The sequence below is a fragment of the Paramisgurnus dabryanus genome, chromosome 1 (assembly GCF_030506205.2).
Source record: "Paramisgurnus dabryanus chromosome 1, PD_genome_1.1, whole genome shotgun sequence".
Taxonomy (NCBI): Eukaryota; Metazoa; Chordata; class Actinopteri; order Cypriniformes; family Cobitidae; genus Paramisgurnus; species Paramisgurnus dabryanus.
This window is the reverse complement of record NC_133337.1, coordinates 61531469-61551215: the sequence shown is the minus strand read 5'-3', so window position 1 is coordinate 61551215 and position 19747 is coordinate 61531469. Positions and strand designations below refer to the sequence as shown.

At 36.3% G+C, this 19747-nt stretch overlaps 1 protein-coding gene across 2 annotated transcripts in view; it reads right to left on the bottom strand.

Moving 5' to 3' along the window:
• Positions 1-19747, bottom strand: part of LOC135720565 (cGMP-dependent protein kinase 1) — a 186782-nt gene continuing 167035 nt past the window's right edge. For both annotated transcript variants that reach the window (XM_065242768.1, XM_065242767.1), the window contains exons 10-18: positions 12847-12943; positions 9571-9710; positions 9395-9484; positions 9172-9313; positions 8924-9087; positions 8713-8835; positions 8420-8482; positions 6099-6165; positions 1-1399 (exon numbers count right to left, since the gene is read on the bottom strand). In XM_065242768.1, the coding sequence (XP_065098840.1) occupies positions 1301-1399; positions 6099-6165; positions 8420-8482; positions 8713-8835; positions 8924-9087; positions 9172-9313; positions 9395-9484; positions 9571-9710; positions 12847-12943 (985 nt within the window). In that variant the 3' untranslated portion in view covers positions 1-1300. The remainder of the gene's footprint in view (positions 1400-6098; positions 6166-8419; positions 8483-8712; positions 8836-8923; positions 9088-9171; positions 9314-9394; positions 9485-9570; positions 9711-12846; positions 12944-19747) is intronic.

The window sequence follows — 19747 nt, the reverse complement described above, 5'->3', positions numbered from 1 at the left end:
TATTACTTTGAAATATGTTTTTATTGTAAGAAAAAGGCATATAAATCTCTCAACTTTAAAAAATCCACAACAGATCTGAATAAGAACAATCTCAGGTGTGTCTGATCTAGTCATGCAGCATCGAAACAAACACGGTAAACTCTGGACGCCACTGTGGTAAGGCACTTTCAATAATGCCAAAATATTATACGGTGAGCACAAAATCACCAACTTGAAAACAAGAACTGAAAACTTAGAGACTGAAGTAGCAGATCAAGTGAACAAAAATCCATCCATAAGCAATAGGACTGTTGTACTTTGACAATAAATCTCTACAGATATATCACAAAAATATTACCACTGTATATTTACACATAAATATTTACCCCTGGTCCTACAATAAATAAGAATACAGAATTGGTTTTCCAGCACAGCACTTAGTGTTCAAACTATTGTAGACAATCCATCTTGTCTTTTTTTTTGAGGTGAGTTAAGTCATTCATATATGTAAAAATGACTGAAGAAGAAAAGTGTCTGAATATCTGTTTGGTTTGTATTTATATATATCGTCCATATCTCACAGACATCTTCACTGTGTCTTTGCTTTGTTCCAGTAAGAACTGAGTGCACTGGTGAGACTCTGCCCTCTGCTGGTGCACAAACTGTATTGAGTTTCGTGACTGTAAAGTTTAAACAGATCACATCTCTAACTAAACATTCATTGAGAGAAACCTTTACAAACTACAAACAAAATGAATCCAGAAGTCTTCAGCCGAAGAATCAGAACAAACATATAAGATTCGTATAAAAGAGAGAATGATAAGAAACAATAAAATCATGCACTTACAGTACAGTATGGCCCATAAATCTGTATCTGTTCCACAAGTTTCATACTATTAAAAAAATGAAATGAAAATTATGCAATTCGAATAATTCAACATTCAATCTCACAGTGCATCCATTTGTTTTATGATCTCAAAAACACAGTTTGTGCACTGGGTCAATTAAAAATAAATGTGACGGGCTCATTTATGAAACATCAATGGTCATTTCTGACTCCATATCTGATGGTGTGTTAGAAATATTGACCTCGGTCCTGATCAGAAGGACAGTTATGAGTCGTAAGGAGCTGCGGGGAGCTGTCATGCACCCAGTGGCACCTCACGACAGGAGAAGCGTGGATGAAGGCATCTCGGTGTCACACAGCTGAACTATAGGTAGGCCTCGTGTTTTCTCTTCCGGTCTCCTCGTGCACAGTCCTCAGTTCGACCAACTGTAACGGGACGCTCCGGGGCAGCGACGTCTGTGACAGTGTTAAGTTTTAGAAATCGGTGTCCCAGCCCGAGTTGTCATCTGGAGGCGGATCCTCATTATCCTCAGGAAAACTATCAAAGTTACTGGTGTCAATGGGGGAGGCGACCTGATGTGAGCATAAGAGGAGTTCAGATGATTATCATCAGAAAAATGAGAGAAATCTAACTGATGTGTGTCTGCTTATCACATTAAACTCTTAAAAATAAAGGTGCCACAGAAGGGATTTTCACATAGCCATAGAATAATCATTTCTTTTTTTAACTTTTTATAAAACTTTTTTTCACCACAAAGAAGTGAAAAATAACAGTTTAGATGTTAAAGGTTCTTTATTGAGACATTCTGACAAAAAAGGTTATCCGGTGGCATCATAAAGCACCTCTTTTTTTTGTGACATACAGTTCATTTATGATGTTTTTTTATCAGTACTGTCATATTGTGATGATTGGATTTCATGGAGTTGCACTTTTAACAGAAGTGTATCACTGCATGGCGATGAAACAAAAAATAGCATAGAAAAGACAGTGCCCGGGCAGACCTGTGGTCTTATTTTTAAAACTGTGCATAGGATCCTTACTAAAAGGATATGTGTCTACAAAAGCCAAAAATTATTCAGATTTATAAAAGCGTGCGTACCCACACCAGTAAGCAATGTTCCTGTTATAAATCACAGATCACCTGCAAATGTGCGTATGTAAATCACCTTCATATCTGCCCTGTACACGCCCATTTTAACTATAAATAGTCAATGCAAATCACCTCATGAATGCTGACCGCATATTAATGTAACTGGCATTCATTTGTTTATTCTTAAGGTAAATGCACCCGACCAATAAATGCAAGCCATTGGCGTAATCCTCCAGCATTGTAATCACGCAGCATTACACACAAGGCTCACCACAGAATTTATAGCATTTTAGCAGGGACGTGCACAGGAATTTTTAGGGGCAGTTGCTCTGACCTAAATAAAGGGCACCCCCCCAATTTTTTTTTTTTAAATCACGGCCTATATGAAGGACTGAGAATAACAGGGTCTTTATTAAAATCAGCAAACATGTTTGCCTAATGCCTACCAAAAAAATTGTAGCCTAGGTTTCTTGTCTGCAAGCTATGATAGCTAGCTGCTATCTGTCTGATTATTTAGGCTTAAACGAGGCAAACTCAGCCTAGATTCATGAAGATTTTAACAGAGGTGGAAAGAGTAGCCAAAAACTTTACTCAAGTAAAAGTACAAGTAACTAAATAAATAATTACTCAAGTAGAAGTAAAAAGTATGCAATGAAAATAGTAAGTAGCGAGTTACTAGTTACTCATGAAAAAACACACACACACACACACACACACACACACACACACACACACACACACACACACACACACACACACACACACACACACACACACACACACACACACACACACACACTAGAGATCGACCGATACTCATTTTTTCAAACCGATGCCGATAACAAATATTTGGAGGCTTATGTGCCCGATAACCGATATGCTGAACCGATTTTTATTTACTGTTATACTTCTGTTTTTGACATAATAATTACTACACTACTGAACTGAACAAACCCTTATAATAATAATCATCATCACAATCACTCCCTCTTTGCATACAAAGTCATAAATAGAGGGGTCTGAAAGAGTAAAGAATAATATTAATTTAATGAATAATGTAGAAACTATATTCCCAATACATGGACTATTCCAAACACCCCTATCATTTCGTCAGAAATGGACTGATCCAAAGTTCGCGCTGCGGTTTTCAGGTAACAGAGCGGGAGAGAGAGAAAAGTATAGCGGAGTTGGCTGCTTGTTATACATAGTTTATAGAGTAAAACAGGTGGATTAAGTGCCTTTTTTGGGATATAATATCGTTGTTTCGACCAGCAACCTGAGCCTTCAGCAATCCAACCAGTAGTTAGCAAAGAGATTTTACAAATAATATCACTGACTGGAATACTACATTCAGGAAAGTAACACTCAAAACGGCTTATATATCATCAAATTTCTTAACTGGTAACATTATTTGATTTCAGAATAATTAATATTTAGTTGTTTTAGCTTATGAAATGGCTGTAGACAGCGCTGTTTATCTATGCATTTACTCGCGCATTAACTGTATTAAACTGTGACCGCTTGCGGAGGTAATAAATAATTAATTAATATCCACAGACATTTATTTAGATATTTTAGCAAAATAATGTTTATCTGGTAAATGTTAATAGGGTAAATCTTGTTAAAAGTGGTAGATGTGCTTTAGCCTCCGGTAAGTGATCAGCAATATGAACGTGATTTTACGATGCTAATTATAAGCATAAATAACAGAAAAACGAATTTAATTTAGCGTTTTTAATTCCACAAAGCATTAATTCATGGCTGTTTTATTCATGCAAAGCTACGTCGTTATTGGGACCGGATTTTATGGATCAGCCAGCGTGACTCTGTGAGTTCGTCTCTATTCTTGGACAAGCTGCATACATTGCTTTTAATATATCAACTTACTTAACATAACATACATTAATGCACAAATAAGCTGTGCTATAAATGCCTCATATGCAAAGTAAGTATACTCAAAGTCCTTTTAATAAAGTCGCGTCACTCCGCCGTCATATTTGCTGTGCAGGCTGCTGCTGCTGCTGTGAGCTCCTCTCCTCAGATGCGTCCAGCGCGCAATTTTCTTGTTTATCGGTCAATCCGATATTACAAAACAGATATCCGATCATCGGAAAATGCTCAAATATCGGGGAAAATATCGGAAAACAGATATATCGGTCGATCTCTAACACACACACACACACACACACACACACACACACACACACACACACACACACACACACACACACACACACACACACACACACACACACACACACACACACACACACATTAGTACACACACACACACAATACAGTGCCCTCCATAAGTATAAGAACTGTAAAGACAAGATTTTTCTGTTTGCTGTGGAGACCAGAAATTGGTAAGATAAATATCAGTATGTCAGAAGTTTAGAATGTCACATTTTATTAACCTTTGTTTATGTTTCAACACATACGTATGCTTTAACAACAAAGAACAACAGCATTAAATGCTGACTTGTGATGTGTGTTGTACACAAATGCACATAAGTGAATCAAACTGATCCTACACATTTTATGCTTTTCATGTGTAAACAATCAGGACACAGCTCAGTGACCATTAAAAAATAATGATGTGACAGATTCTGTACTTTTGACTCATCTTTTAACGTTTAGACATTTCTTGACTACACAACAAACAGAAGAATACTTATGAAGGGCACTTCTACAGTATGTGTAAAACTGCAACATACACACAAACAGTACAGAAAAAAGAATACAAACACAGAATAGACAAGCATTTCAAATAAACAAATTAACTCTAGTGTCAATGTTATTGTAGCTTATAGCTGAAATATCAGACAAGTAAACTGACAACAGTTTTGCATTCACTATGTATAAAGTTAGAAATCTCCTAAGATGGTCTGAGGACATTGACAGTTTACACTTACATAAAAATGATTTTAGACAAAACTCATGTTTTCTTACGTTGTCATGTCACGTGTGTTTTGTGAGAATCACTTACATCATACAGTACAGACAATCATCAGACGTCAATCATCGATGTATTTTCTTCAATCTGTGCTACAATGCTTCTGGAGGTTGCACGCGTTTAACTGTGTCTGACAAGACGACGAACAGGTCGCGTGTATGTAATGGCGGGTACATGTGTGAAGTTTTGCTTTTAGTTAAAAGATTGGTAAATTCATTTCCACGTCACCCAACACTGGTTATATTCTGCGTGTTTCTACATAGGTTACGGGTAAAACGATTCCGTTTTTGCAGAGATCTGAACAATTCATTCAAACTGATTCGCGAATCAATTTAAAACGTTTGGCCCATTCGCTTTGTAAAGAATCGACTCAAAAGACTCATTTATTTGCAACACTTTGTAAGGAATCGACTCAAACGAGTCATTAATTCGCGAATGCGCCAGGAACACAGGATAGCAATTTAAAAATAAAATACAAATTTCGTAATTAATTAAAATACAGTAACGAAGGAACGCTGCATAGTGTAAACGAAGAAAAAGTCAAATTAATTTTTTCCACCTCGGAAGGGCAACTTGAGTCGAGAAGGGCATATGGGCAGTTGCCCGGGCAACCTGAGCAACCCCCCTGTGCACGTCCCTGCATTTTAGTGTAATAGTTTTATTCTTTAGTTTTAATAATTTAGCAAACACGTTTCTTCGTGCTGGTTTTATTATGAACCCCATAGGACTATTATAATAAGGGACATACGAATAACGATTGTATGTGCGTTTAATGGCTGTATTTCCACACTTTGACGCTGTATTCCATGCAATCGGGCAAATGCAATGAAATTAAATGTGTGTGGGTGGTTATCAATACTTGTAGACAATAATCTGACTTCAGTTCACCATCTGTGTCAATTACCTTTGTCTTCAGATTGTGCATTCTCCCGTCTTTTTTATAGTTTGTATTTTATAGATCTAGTTCTTACTACAAGTCTAAATGGCTGAAATTTACCTGTGTACCTCAGATGCACACGCTTCACGTGATCTACATTTAGGACATTTTATTTGTGTGACCACATAAGTTTTGAACCCTGTTTACGCTGAATTTAGCACAGTGTTTTTGTGACTGGATCGCCTGAAGAGAATATTAACACCAGGTTTAAGCAGGGTCACAGAGATGCTGCTGTGTGTGTGTGCGTGTGCGTGTGTGTGCGTGTTCATGTGTGTGTGATGTTCTTACATCAGGAATAATTGGAGGGGTGAGAGTTCCTTTACGCAGTCCTTCCCAGTTAAAGCCTTCAAACCATCTGTGATAGAGAAAAACTGAATTGAGTTTCCATCGTGGCTTTAATGCATTAAAAGATTACACCACTTTCATAAAATAAAAAAACATGATAATTTATTCACCCCCATGTCATCCAAGATGTTTATGTCTTTCTTTGTTCAGTCGAAAAAAATTAATGGGGCTATGCCAACTGAGGCATAAGGGTTTTATCTAAACAAACTATTGTCATTTTCGCCAAAAAAAAGTACTTTTAAACCATAACTTCTCATCTTGCATCACATAATCACGTGGAAAGGTCACGTGTTACATATGTGAAACACACACTTAAAGGAATATTCAATTTTCTTAAAAGAAAAATCCAGATAATTTACTCACCACCATGTCATCCAAAATGTTGATGTCTTTCTTTGTTCAGTCCAGAAGAAATTATGTTTTTTGAGGAAAACATTGCAGGATTTTTCTCATTTTAATGGACTTTAATAGACACCAACAATTAACACTTAAATCAACACGTAACAGTTTTTTTCAACGTAGTTTCAAAGGAATATAAACTATCCCAAACGAGGCATAAGGGTCATTAAATTTTTTTGACAATAAAAATAACAAATATACACTTTTAAAGCACAACTTCTTCCTACGATGTTGTATGTCAACTGATACTAATTAATGTCTTTGTGTCAGTTTATTGTTTACAATGGTCGGCAAATGTGCGTTTTATATATGTAACACGTGACCTCTCTACGTCACTACGCATTTACGTTAGGTCGGGCTGGACCAGATCTAGCCGAGAAGTTGTGCTTTAAAAGTGTATATTTGTTATTTTTATTGTCAAAAATGACAATCGTTTTGCTAGATAAGACCCTTATGCCTCGTTTGGGATCGTTTATAGTCCTTCGAAACTCCATTGAAAAAAAACTGTTACGTGTTGATTTAAGTGTTAATTGTTGATGTCTATTAAAGTCCATTAACTCTTTCCCCGCCATTGACGAGTTATCTCCCGTTATCTTCCGCAACTTATAAAAAACGGAAGCATTGCCCTAAGGCAAACAGCTGTATGTCCGTGTATGTTTTAAAGATCGCTCTGCATCTGATCTCTATCAAAAGGCCTTTTACAAAAATGGAATTATCTCAGCTCTTTGCTCAAAATTTAATGTTTTTGATGAAACCTACACATATTTGAGAGGTCATAAAACAGAATACATGAAGGTAGGATGAAACCGATTTTTTGTTTGAAAGCAGAGGGTCTGCTCTTTTATTTCATATATTGTATGTTTATATATTTAAAAAAGGGCATTTTCTGGAAGGCATTAAACTTTTGTGAAAATCATGAAAAATGCTGGCGGTGAAAGAGTTAAAATGAAAAAAATCCTGCAATGTTTTCCTCAAAAAACATAATTTCTTCTCGACTGAACAAAGAAAGACATCAACATTTTGGATGACATGGTGTTGAGTAAATTATCTGGATTTTTCTTTTAAGAAAATGGAATATTCCTTTAAAGGTGCTCTAAGCGAATTGACGCGTTTTAGACCATAAAACATTTTTTGTTACATACAGCAAACATCTCCTCACTATCTGCTTGCTGCCTGTCCACTGATCAAACTGTAAAAAAACGCGATCTCTGTAGACAGCCCAGGCTTCACAAACGGCAATAACAAAACAGTGGCCAAACCTACAAACAGAAACCATAACAAAGTGTATCGGCCAATAAACGACAAGAAGGATTTGGGGGTGGGGGTTGGGCGCGTTCATGAAAGCACGGAAGGGAGGGGGAAGGGGGAGGAGCTAGCTATGCTCCGTCTGTTTGAAAACAATTCAAACGTCAACAATAACTAACGTCTCGCAGATTCGCTTAGAACGCCTTTAAGGACCATTTAAAAAAATAAACTGACTCAAAGACATTAATTAGTATCATTCCACATACAACAACGTCTAAACGGCCCTCTTCTCTACACCTCTAAACACTGGAACGCTAGTTTCGCATATGTCATGTGTGACCTTTCCAAGTTATTATGTAACACGTAAGGTCGCGCTGGCGCCTCACACAGCTAGTGCAAGGTGATGGGACCTTATACCTCGGTTGGGATCATTTAGAGCCTTTGAAGCTGCACTGAAAATAAATCCTGAAATGTTTTCCTCAGAAAACTTAATTTCTTCTTGGCTGAACAAGGAAAAACAAACATCTCAGATGACAATGGGGTGAGTAAATTATCTGGATTTTTTAGGAAAATTTAATAATCCTTTACCAATATTTCTGATATAAAGCATACAGACTCACTTGTGCTTCTGGATATCTTTCACTCCATATTTCAAGTTTCCCAGTCTCTCTGACGGATTGTCCCTGATAGAAATAATGCATCGTTAAGCAAACACATCTAAGTGCTAAGCAGCAAAAACCTGAGCAACTACATTTCCAGCTAGGCTTGTAAAGAAATCTTCTTTCACACTTTAGGACAGACATTTTATGAATGTGGTTGATGTTTGAACATCTTGGAAACGTTTTAAGTAAATTCATGAAAATGTTGTCAATAAATATTAATGAATAAATGAACACAACTGAAGGTTCCTCACCTGCATAGTTTTTTAATGAGATTGCCAGCATTTTTGGTGATCTTTTTTGGAAACTCTATCATGTCAATTCCTCTTAATATGATATTATAAGTCTTCATTGGATCTGGCCCTGAAAAGGGAGGGCTGGAGAAAAAACACACACATAAAAGAAGAAAAACATTAAGTATCCAATAAGTAAGTTTTTAAACGCAACAACAGAAAACCATTTTACCTTCCAGTCAAGAGTTCATACATGAGGATTCCCAAAGACCAGTAGTCTGCAGAGATATCGTGACCTTTATTGAGGATAATCTCTGGAGCTACGTACTCTGGCGTTCCACAGAAAGTCCATGTTTTCTTCCCAAATCCAATCTTTTTAGCAAAGCCGAAATCCACCTGCGTGCACGGGAAGAAACGTATGAGAGATAAAACATTGGTCTTAGAACCTGACACGAAGAATCAGGAGAGATGTCTACTTACAAGTTTGGCATATCCTCTGTGATCCAGTATGAGATTTTCCGGCTTTAAATCGCGGTAAATAATTCCTTTGGAATGCAGATAAGCGAAGGCTTCCACTACGCAGGCCGTGTAAAACCGTGTAGTGGAGTCTTCAAACGATCCTCTGTGATTCAAAAAAATAAACAAGACTTTAACTAGACTGACATTAGTGATCTCATCATAATATAGTTGTATAACTAACTACCTGTCTCGAAGAATGGTCCAGAGTTCTCCTCCTAGACAAGCCTCCATTAACATGTAGAGATATTTGCGGTCTTTAAACGTTCTGTACAACCTAAGGGGAAAATCCCAAAGCAATCGTATTAACTTTTACACACGACCTTCAGCGATGATCTCAGGCGGAGGTGTGAGAAAGAGTACCTCACAATGAAGTCTGAATGAGCCTCCTGCATGATCTGTTTTTCAGATCGGATGTGCTCCTGTTGCCGCGTGTCGACGATGTGGCGCTTTTTCAAAATCTTCATGGCAAACGTTTTGGTCTCATCGCTCTTGAGTTGTACCTGTAAAAAACCAAAGCAACGATAAAATTCTGATCGGTGGATTTCCCAGGCAAACTCTCAGTAAAAACAAGAGCCGCAGGTTCTCAGTATAGCACATGAGTAATGGTCCATTCACGTGTCTTAAGAGTCCTTAAAATAGACAGAGAGAAGAGATTCTTCACATTGCGTATCTGCGAAGGCATGTTCATTTGATCCTTTAGCTATCTAGCAAACGGAGAACACGGCCAGCGTGTCTCTTATCCTCAGTTAAAGGGCACTTGTTTTTACTTTTGCTGCGGTGCCAGAAATAGACTGATGGGAAGGGAAATCCTCTTTAGATCCAACCATCAGGCTTTCCTTTGAAAATCTCCAATGCATCTATCTGTCTGCCTGTGCACTATTAAAAAAAAGGTGCTGCTAAACAATGCCATAGAAGAACCTTTTACATCCTAAGATCTGTTTTACAAAAGGTTTTTATAACATTGACCCTTTTAACTTTCACGGGGCCACAGGTGGGTCCAAACTGTTTATGTAATTATTAAACCGATAACAGAACTAAAATAATCTTGACAAACTATATATCGTTGGAAAACACTAAGAATGTTGTTTTCATATTTCATTACGATTTTGAAAAAAGTGTGCCCTATTGAGAGTTATTTGGTAAAATGTCAAGTTGTTATTACATATTTATAACTCTAATTTTCTATTCTAAACCTGCAATAATCTTGTCAAACTGTATATTTTTGGAAAGCTACAAGTATGTAGTTTTCATATTGTATCATTATTTTAAGAAAAGAATGAGAAAGTGAGTGCAATTGTATAAAATGTCATGGGACCTTACGTGTGCCCACTTGTTAACTCTTTACCCGCCATTGACAAGATATCTCGTCAATTAAGAGAAAACGCTTCCCCGCCAATGACGAGATTTTCCGTCTTTCCGCAATACCGCCCTTCCGCAACTTTTTAAAACCGGAAGTATTGCCCTATGGCAAGCTGCTGCATGTCCGTGTCTGTTTTAAAGATCGCTCTGAATGGGATCTCTATGAAAAGTGCTTTTTGCTCAAAATATGGTGTTTTTGCAAAAACCTACCCATATTCAAAAGCTGATTGCAAAAGAACCACTAAAGGTAGGATGAAACGGTTTTTTTTTTGTTTGAAAGTAGAGGGTCTGTTCTTTCATTTGGTATATTGTATGTTTATATATTTAAAGAAGAACATTTTCTGGAAGGCAATAAACTTTTTTGAAAATCTTGAAAAACGCTGGCGCTGGCTGGCAACTTTTTTTTTAAACGCTGGCGGTGAAAGAGTTAATAGATATTTATATGACTAATATCCTATTGTAAATCTTCAAAAACCTTGACAAACTATATATGAAGAGTCTGGTTCCAAAACGTGATAAATGCCATTAAAAAAATTTAGTTACCGCCAAAATCAGTATTGTATCTGGTCAGTATTAAAAAGTAAATTCTTCATTTTACGCAAAATCCGATATCCGCCGTGTTATGCTGTCATATTTTCTCCCTTTTTTTCCTAACCACGGCAAACGCAAGTCCTCCTACTCTGCAGAATGCAATAAATCTGCTCAATATATCACAGCGCACCATTCAATGCATTGTAAACAATAATGGCGGTGCTTTGAATACACACGGAACCCTAGTTTTCCTTATCTACTTTGTACTTTGTGAACAACAAACAAAAAAAAAACAAAATAGTACTTTCAATGGCATTGATAAACCTGTGGTGGTTTTCTGTGGCGGGGAAGAAACGTACTGTAAGCCATCAAAATCAAATAATTTACGTGAGATGCACACGGGCGAAGGAAAATTGCTGGCTGTTGCTTGTTCTCACACGACAACATCAAGCTTCTGTCATGCTAACCTTCCGTTATTTTACTTGAAGTCAACAAAAATCAAGCAGGACCAAAATTTTTTACAGCTGATCGCTGTCAAAACAGTTCAGCGACAATGTCCCAAGGATGACAGCAACAATGACAGTGTTCTTAATATGACAAAGTGTTTTGATTAATGCCATTAATGTTTATTTTTTTATCAGTGTATAACACTAGTCAACTAAATGAATATAACATGGCAAAGATGAATGCACATTTATATATTGATTCAATAGATTTATAGCATTTTGAAATAAAAAACTTGTCATGGATTTATTGCATTTTGTGGAAAAAATAATAAAAAATGTATAATCATAATTAATTTTTATAATAAATCTTTAAAAACCAAATTATAGATTAGAATTTTTAATGTTATTATAAACTTAAGATGTTATAAATAGTGGTTTTCATCTTGTTGCTTATATAAAAAACTTGTTTTTACCGAAATTAGTAAAAAAAGGATTTATTCCTTTTGGAACCAAACTCATATAATTGGAAAGCTCTAAACATGTATTTTTTTCAGTAATATTAATGCAGTGACAGTAATTTATTAATCGTGACAAGAGTATGCAGCAAAACAATGACACCTAGTGGCCTTTGTTGGTAAAATTACTAAAAGTGTTATTCTAACTTGAAATTTGGATTAAAACTAGTTGAGTTTTATGGCTTTATTTTTGGGGGGCATGAAACATTTTCCTTTCATAGTTTTTCAATATATAATATATACTTTGTTGCATTGTTTATATTTATTAAAATAAACTTGAACTGATATAACTATTTTTTTATATAAACAATTACAAAGTGTTTTCTTCAAAAGTGACCATTAGGCTTCGAGACCATAGAATGCCAGAGTTAAATTAATTTGAAGGGATACATCATCTTTTAACCCCTAAGGGGTTAAAGGTTGGAAAGAAAAGATTCTTCTATGGGATTACTGTGAAGAATCTTAAGTAGCAGCTTTATTTTTACGAGTGTACAGTAAGTCACATGTCCGCCCTATTAGTTGTGTTGTGGAAAGTTACCCTGAATAGACCTGCAGTTTTTCCAGATCTGATCTCTGCTTAGCTCGTCTACACGGCTATAGTCGCTGAAGTGATGCAAACCTTTTTTTTTTACTACTGGTTGACAGACAGTTTAATAAAATCACAGACAACAGAGAGGTTAAAGCTGTGTTTGTGTTAAATGCTGTTCTGTGTTTTATTGTACAGTAAAACATTTTAACGTTTAGATCTGATTTGCATGCATATAAAAGGTCGAGCAAACTCCTACCAGCTCAACTCGACCGAATCCTCCAACGCCCAAGGTATCGATGATGTTGAAGTCCGCCAGTTTCAGGTTGGAGAAGAAGGCGTTCTCGGCCTCGTATCTGTATTTTTTGAAGTGGAGAAAAGGAAACTTCTTAGAGGTTTGAATAAAGTATGTGATAGGGAATGTTGGAGCAGGTACAGGAGCAGGAAGGTTGTTTAATCTCTCCCTCTCTCTTCTGTCCTTCACCGAGCTAGGAATCAGCTCACGCATTCTGGACGCCTTCTGCAGTGACCAAATTAAATACTGCAAAAAGTCAAATTTTCAAAACGTGTAGTATCCGGCTTGCAATGTGCCACTTATTCTTGAGCTCATGAGCAGGTACGGCAGAGCGATAACAAAGTTCTTGCTCAAATACGGAGTTCAGGTGCCATTTCCAGGCTACATTGTGAGATTTGTGAAGCCGTACAGAGTGAATGTTAAGAAGATCAGAGTGATCCAGATCGGAGGAGTCTCCCTGCATTAAGATCTGTCTGTCCAGGCTCTTCTGGAAACAAAGGATTGACGTAAAAATGCTCGGATGTTTCAAAGTCATAAGTAGACATAAAGCTAAAAATTTAGCAAAGTTCTCTGATTTATTACGAGGGTAAAGACCCACAGAATCAAAGGGTCTGCACCGAAGATGAAGAGTGATACCAGCGTTCAGTCAGGTTCAGTCACACTACTACACTAAACTCAACTGGATTCTCTCTGACACTGACAGTCTCAACACTTGTCTGGCGTCACCAAGTTTTATTTTTAGCATGAGTTCAAGGTTTTCCTAGCCACCAAAGGTTTCCCCGCTCCACCCTGACACCAACATCCCGCCTTAAAGTTCACAGTGACACGTGCGCTACACAATTATGTCAATTTATATGACTTGACTTTAAGAGAATATAAAGTGAATGAACACGGCTAAAAACTTAATGAGGAGTCAATGTAAGATCTGATTTCTCTGTCTGAATCAATGCAAACTTCAACTGCTAACAAGATATCTGAGTAACTTATATAACTTAATAACTGAGTACTGGATGGTGAGAAACCACCAGCGCTGTATAGTATTTCATTTTAATGTACTAAAGAAGAGTCTGTGAACATTAAATTATGTGACCACAGACACATTTGGTGCATAAGTAAAAGAAGAGTTTCCTGAATCATTTGAAATTTTTGATTCATGCAGATATTTATTTAGAAATGCATCTGAACTCTCACTCCTTTCTCATGTTAGATTTACTATATAAAGATGTGTGTCAGTCACTAAAATACATGAAAGTTAAAGAAATGATAAAAAATGACCTTATTTTTAAATCACTGAATATGGAACAATTTAACAAGAAACTGAATGTAATCCATAAAAAAACAGTATTAAAATATCAAACAAATATGAAAAATGGTGTATGTTTTGAGAAGACCAGCAGTGATGGAAGTAAATAAACGGCGACTTTTGTTGCAGTTTCAGCTAAATCACTCCTCAACTTGGCCCATCTATGTTTTTTCTAAATTTCTGAGTTTAGTGTGTAAGTCACCAAATCCAACCGTATGTTATTTTAATCACGATCTTGTTACCTAAAACATAACACCATTTTAAAACATATCAGCAACCCTCGTAACTGATAGCCGGGACTGAAAACATTTTTACACAGCGGGGTTGTCAGACAGTGTTACAACTAAGCCTTCAGTATACAATGATAATGAAATGAAAACAATTTAAATACTATTCATCAAGATGATAACTGTTAAAACAATATCAGAGAAAATAACTCAGAATTATGAATGTTTTGTCTTAATTGTCAAGCCTTTTAAAAAATCTATTTATATGTATTGATGCATAATACAAGGATGGTTAGATAAAGGATCATGGATGGATGAATGTGTGGATATCTATCTATTATAAGCAGATACAGTATATACAGAATATTTTAGCAGCAGGTATTACAACAAACCTCTGTTTGTTACAATGAACCCCACCTATGGGTTAACGTTTGTACTCCTGTCACTTTTGGTGTACGTGTATGATAACCGTAGGTCCCATTAACAAACTTTAAGTGTTCATTTTTAACAGAGATGTGTGTGTTGATTGGGTTAAAAAAATTGTTCATCTAACTTAATTTTTTTTGAATGATAGAGCCAAAGTCAAAAAGCGTTAGGTTGTGTCCTACTCTCTCCCATAGGTGTCATTTACACTGGGGACGCTGGGGACATGTCCCCACCACTTTTTGAAAGCATTTGGTTAAAATGGTCTGAAAAATCAAACAATACCTGTGCGACTTACACTGCAAAAATGACTTTCTTTCTTAGTATTTTTGTCTTGTTTTCAGTAGAAATATCTACAAATTCTTAAATCAGGATGATTTTTCTTAATGAGCAAAATGACGTAAGAAAAATAGTCTAGTTTTTAAACAAAAAATATACAATTTAAGTGAATTTGTGATTAAAACAAGCAAAAATATCTGCCAATGGGGTGAGACAAAAATCTTAAAATAAGATTTATTTTTTCTTAAACACTAAATAAGCAAAAAAAATTCACCCCATTGGCATATATTTTTGGTTGTTTTAAGAACAAATTCTCTTAAATTGTATAGTTTTTGTCTAAAAACTAGACTTATTTTCTTACGTCATTTTGCTCATCTTGATTTAAGAATTTTAAGATAGTATTTTTGTCTTGTTTTCAGTAAAAAAATAAGTAAGAAAAATCAGATTTTCAAGAAATAAATTCTTAGTATTTTTGTCTTGTTTTCAGTAAAAATATCTAAAAATTCTTAAATTAAGATGGTTTTTCTTGATAAGCAAAATTCTAGTTTTTAGACCAAAAATATCAAATTTAAGCGATTTTTTGCATAAAACAAACAAAAAAATCTGCCAATGGGGTAAGCATTTTTTTCTTGAATTTTTCTTGAATTTGATGTTTAGGAAAAAATATTTTTTGCTTACCCCATTGGCAGATTATTTTGTTTTTTTATGCACAAAATCACTTAAATTTTATATTTTTGGTCTAAAAACTAGACTCCTTTTCTTAGGTCTTTTTGCTCATAAAGAAAAAGCATCTTAATTTAAGAATTTTTAGATATTTTTACTGAAAACAAGACAAAAAATACTGAGAACATTTTTTCTTGAAAATCATTTTTTGCAGTGTACGATTTGTGGTCTAGAGTCACATATGTTGCGTTGTGTGCTTATAGTGTGTTTTCTTTTACATATGTAATGAATTTCATTGTAATCATTGACTTAACGGGATGCCGTTTTCTACACTATGGTGCTTGGCACTATTCGTTTGAGCTGGTGTTGCAGGGACTGTTACATGTGCAGTCGACATTGTTGAGGGTTTTATGCTGAGTATTTTTGTGTTGTTGACCGGCCTACACTATGCCCATGTTTGATGCACCCATTTTTTTTTTCCCATCCTGCTGTAATGTTTTTTCATCTGATCTTTAGTCCCCACCACTTTTCAACACAAACTGACGCCCCTGCTCTCTCCTATATACAGTTGACTTTAAATCTTTGTTTATACTCGCACTTTGGACCGCACGGCGAGCCTCCGGTGATCATACTTGTGTCTTAACAAACAGAGGAGGCGTTAAGGAATTTGTGTTTTAAGTTTCCATACTTTACTTTAACAGTGTCAGATAAATAACATATGCATTGTTTTGCATGGATTGATCAAAGAGATACATCACAAGCTCTGGCACAGAATAGACTCGAGGTCGGTCATTTTCTGATGCGGAGCCATGTGCGGGTTACAAAAATTGCAGTGCACACCTTGACGCGAAATGAGGTCTTGTAGACCCATCGCACACCAATGCGCTCTTGCTGACGCGTTGAGTATAAACAAGGCTAAATTCATCTGAGGCCCCCTGTATGAGTTAGGATCTCTCCTGTCACTTTAGAAGCAGGAAAACACCCTGAATGAATGTGACTGATATTTGACACTGACATCTGTGGTAACTTACCACATCAGACACGAGCGGAGGGAACAACATGTTACATACTGACACACCTGGCAAAATCACATCTGACAAAATGAAAGTTAATAAAAAAATTACAAAACCATTCATTTATGCATCTAGACTGTATACAGCTAAAATAAAAAAATAAAAAAATCTTTGATGAAGAAGTAAAACTGATCATACAGATCAGTTTACCACAGTTAAATGATACGACACTATGCAAAGCAGCTCCACAACTGTTGGTCTGTTAATACAGTAAAGGACTACAGTAATATACATGTACTGTAAATGGTCATGTATCTTTAAACTAATGATTACTTTCAGATAAATGCACCAGTGGCTCAACATTTATAGTAATCATCATACATGAAGTAATTATTTTTGTATATACTTCATACAGTTTGTATATGTTTATTGTAAATACTTTATCAAATTAAGCTGTTTGCAGGAGTGTTGGAGTTGTTATGAATTGTTGTGGTCCTCATCTGTTTATGCTCTGTATGTGAACGGATAGCAGTGATATCACATAAGCTATGAGGAGTGAGGACAGATGATATGTGAGGGTTTGAGCGCTGATGTCACTCCGTCAACCAGCAAGATTTTCCACTGATCTAGCTGAGAGTTTGGGTTACAGACTGTTATAAAAACCTGTATAATCCTCTGAGTAGAGGAATTTGATAAGACTATATGAATCTGTTTATGTTACTTGTGTAAAAACATTCAATAAACATTTGTTTATGTTATGTATAATTATGCACTTTATAATATGTAGAGCTCAGATGCAAAAGCTGCTGAACACCACCTCTGTCAAAAATGAGATAATGATATCAACTAAAGGCTCCGAATGAATATGTTACATGTTTTGTACCTTCACTTCAAATTAACTTAATCCTGGCCTGCAGGCCATTCAGAAATACAGCTTTGTTGGCAGAATTAGCTTTTCCATCGAGTTTAGTATCACTTTGTAGTGGGAGGGATTATAGGCGTGTCGTTATATTTGCGCTGCCTACTGCTGTGACATCATACAAGTGAGAGCGCCGTTGCACATTCCCATACATTTATTTGTTTCTCAATTAAAATTGGCCACCACAAATAGACGTTTGCACATCGAGTTTATCACTACCTTTGTCTCACATGACAATTTCTGTTCAAACACCCGTGGCGTCATTCCACGGCGCTCCGCTGAGCCTCATTGAAGTTGCATTTAAGCATATATGCGAACGTGCGTGTAGCGAATGTTCCACCACAAACTGCAAGAATGGAAAAAAACTGTTATGGTGTCCCTGATTCTCAACCTGTGGATGTTTTTATCGCTAAAAGGGAGTTTGGGCACTTAGCAGAGCACAGAAGACAACGTTTGCTCGAGACAGCGCAAGCTAGCACTGAGGTAAAGCTAATCTTTACATTATAGCAATGACGCTGTAGTGACGATTCTGTCAGACCAATCAGTGATCTACAGTGTTTTCGCGTCATGTTTGGTATCAGCTCGGGTCGCTTGGAACCCCAACTGAGGTGGTACAAAAAAAGTATCGGGTACCACGTTGTGCACCTAATGGAAAAGCTCCCAAAAGTAAGCTGACTCGACTCAAACTAAACCAAACCGTGGGGTACTATGCAATGGAAAAGCGCCATTAGACCTGAATATAACCCATGTATGGCAGTCATATGCATCACAGCGCCCCCTAATGTGTGCTTCAGTTTCTTCGTTTTTATAGTCTGACTTTCATTATTTGCAGTGTTTTAAAATTGCATCTTTAGTGATTATGCAACTGTTTACTATGTCTTGTCCAAAGAAGTGGATGTCTTTGCAATTAGAGGGTTTTGCAGTGAAAGACTGTCAAATTTGTTAACTCTTTCCCCACCATTGACAAGTTATCTTGTCAATTAAAAGGAAACACTTCACTGCCAATGACGCTGAGTTTTCGGCCATCCATGTATCTGCTATATTCCACTAGGTGGCACTCTTACACAACTTAAAACACTAAAGTATCCACTGATCCAAAAGCAGTGTTTGTTTGACCATCATTCTGAATCTAATCTCTAACAAAATTCCTTTACAAAAATGCTAATTATTTCAGCTTTTTGCTCAAAATTTAGTATTTTTTAAGAAACCTAGACATATTTAAGATGTTATAAAAAGAGAACAAATCAAGATAGGATGAAATGTTTTTATTCCATTTTGTTTGTTTCTCTATTTGAAAGCAGAGGGTCTGTTCTTTCATTTGATATATTTGTATGTTTATATATTTATAGAAGAAACTTGTGAAACTTTTGTTAAAATCACAAAAAATGCTGGCGGGGGCGGCACTGTGGCTACAAACAGCAAGAAGGTCCATGGTTCAGCACAAGAAGGTCCCTGGTTCGAGCTCTGGCTAGGGCAGGTGGCCTTTCTGTGTGGAGTTTACATATTCTCCATGTGTCAGCGTGTTACACATTAATGTGTAATATTAACATACCTGTTACCTGTGACTTGTCTAGCAATAATTGCTTACTTTTTTGTAACTTCTCAGTTTATTTCCATACATATGCATATTTTTTGTGCACAGCAGTACATGCATTCGCTCATGTCTATAGTAGAAGCATTCAAGAATGTTTCTTATTTTACTTGTACACAGTACTTGAACACATGACAATAAATGACTTTGATTTAATCTACTTGCTATCTGGACCTCGACAGGCCTCAAATCTCTGGTAAGAGCTAAAGATAAGACAATGGTCAGTCACATTCCTCTATGCAGAAGTGAGGAGTGTTCAGCACATCCACTTCAGCTGTAAAAATAAAAGTGTGGAGGAAGCGTTGTCAGTTTTCTTAGGGGTCAGTGGTTTACTCACAGCAGCTGGGTGATGAGATTTGACATGACGTCCAACAAAGAAAAGATGGATGAATTTACAGAAACAGTTTGATAAAGGCGTTTGGTCCAGGTGTTTTTTACAATGCAGCG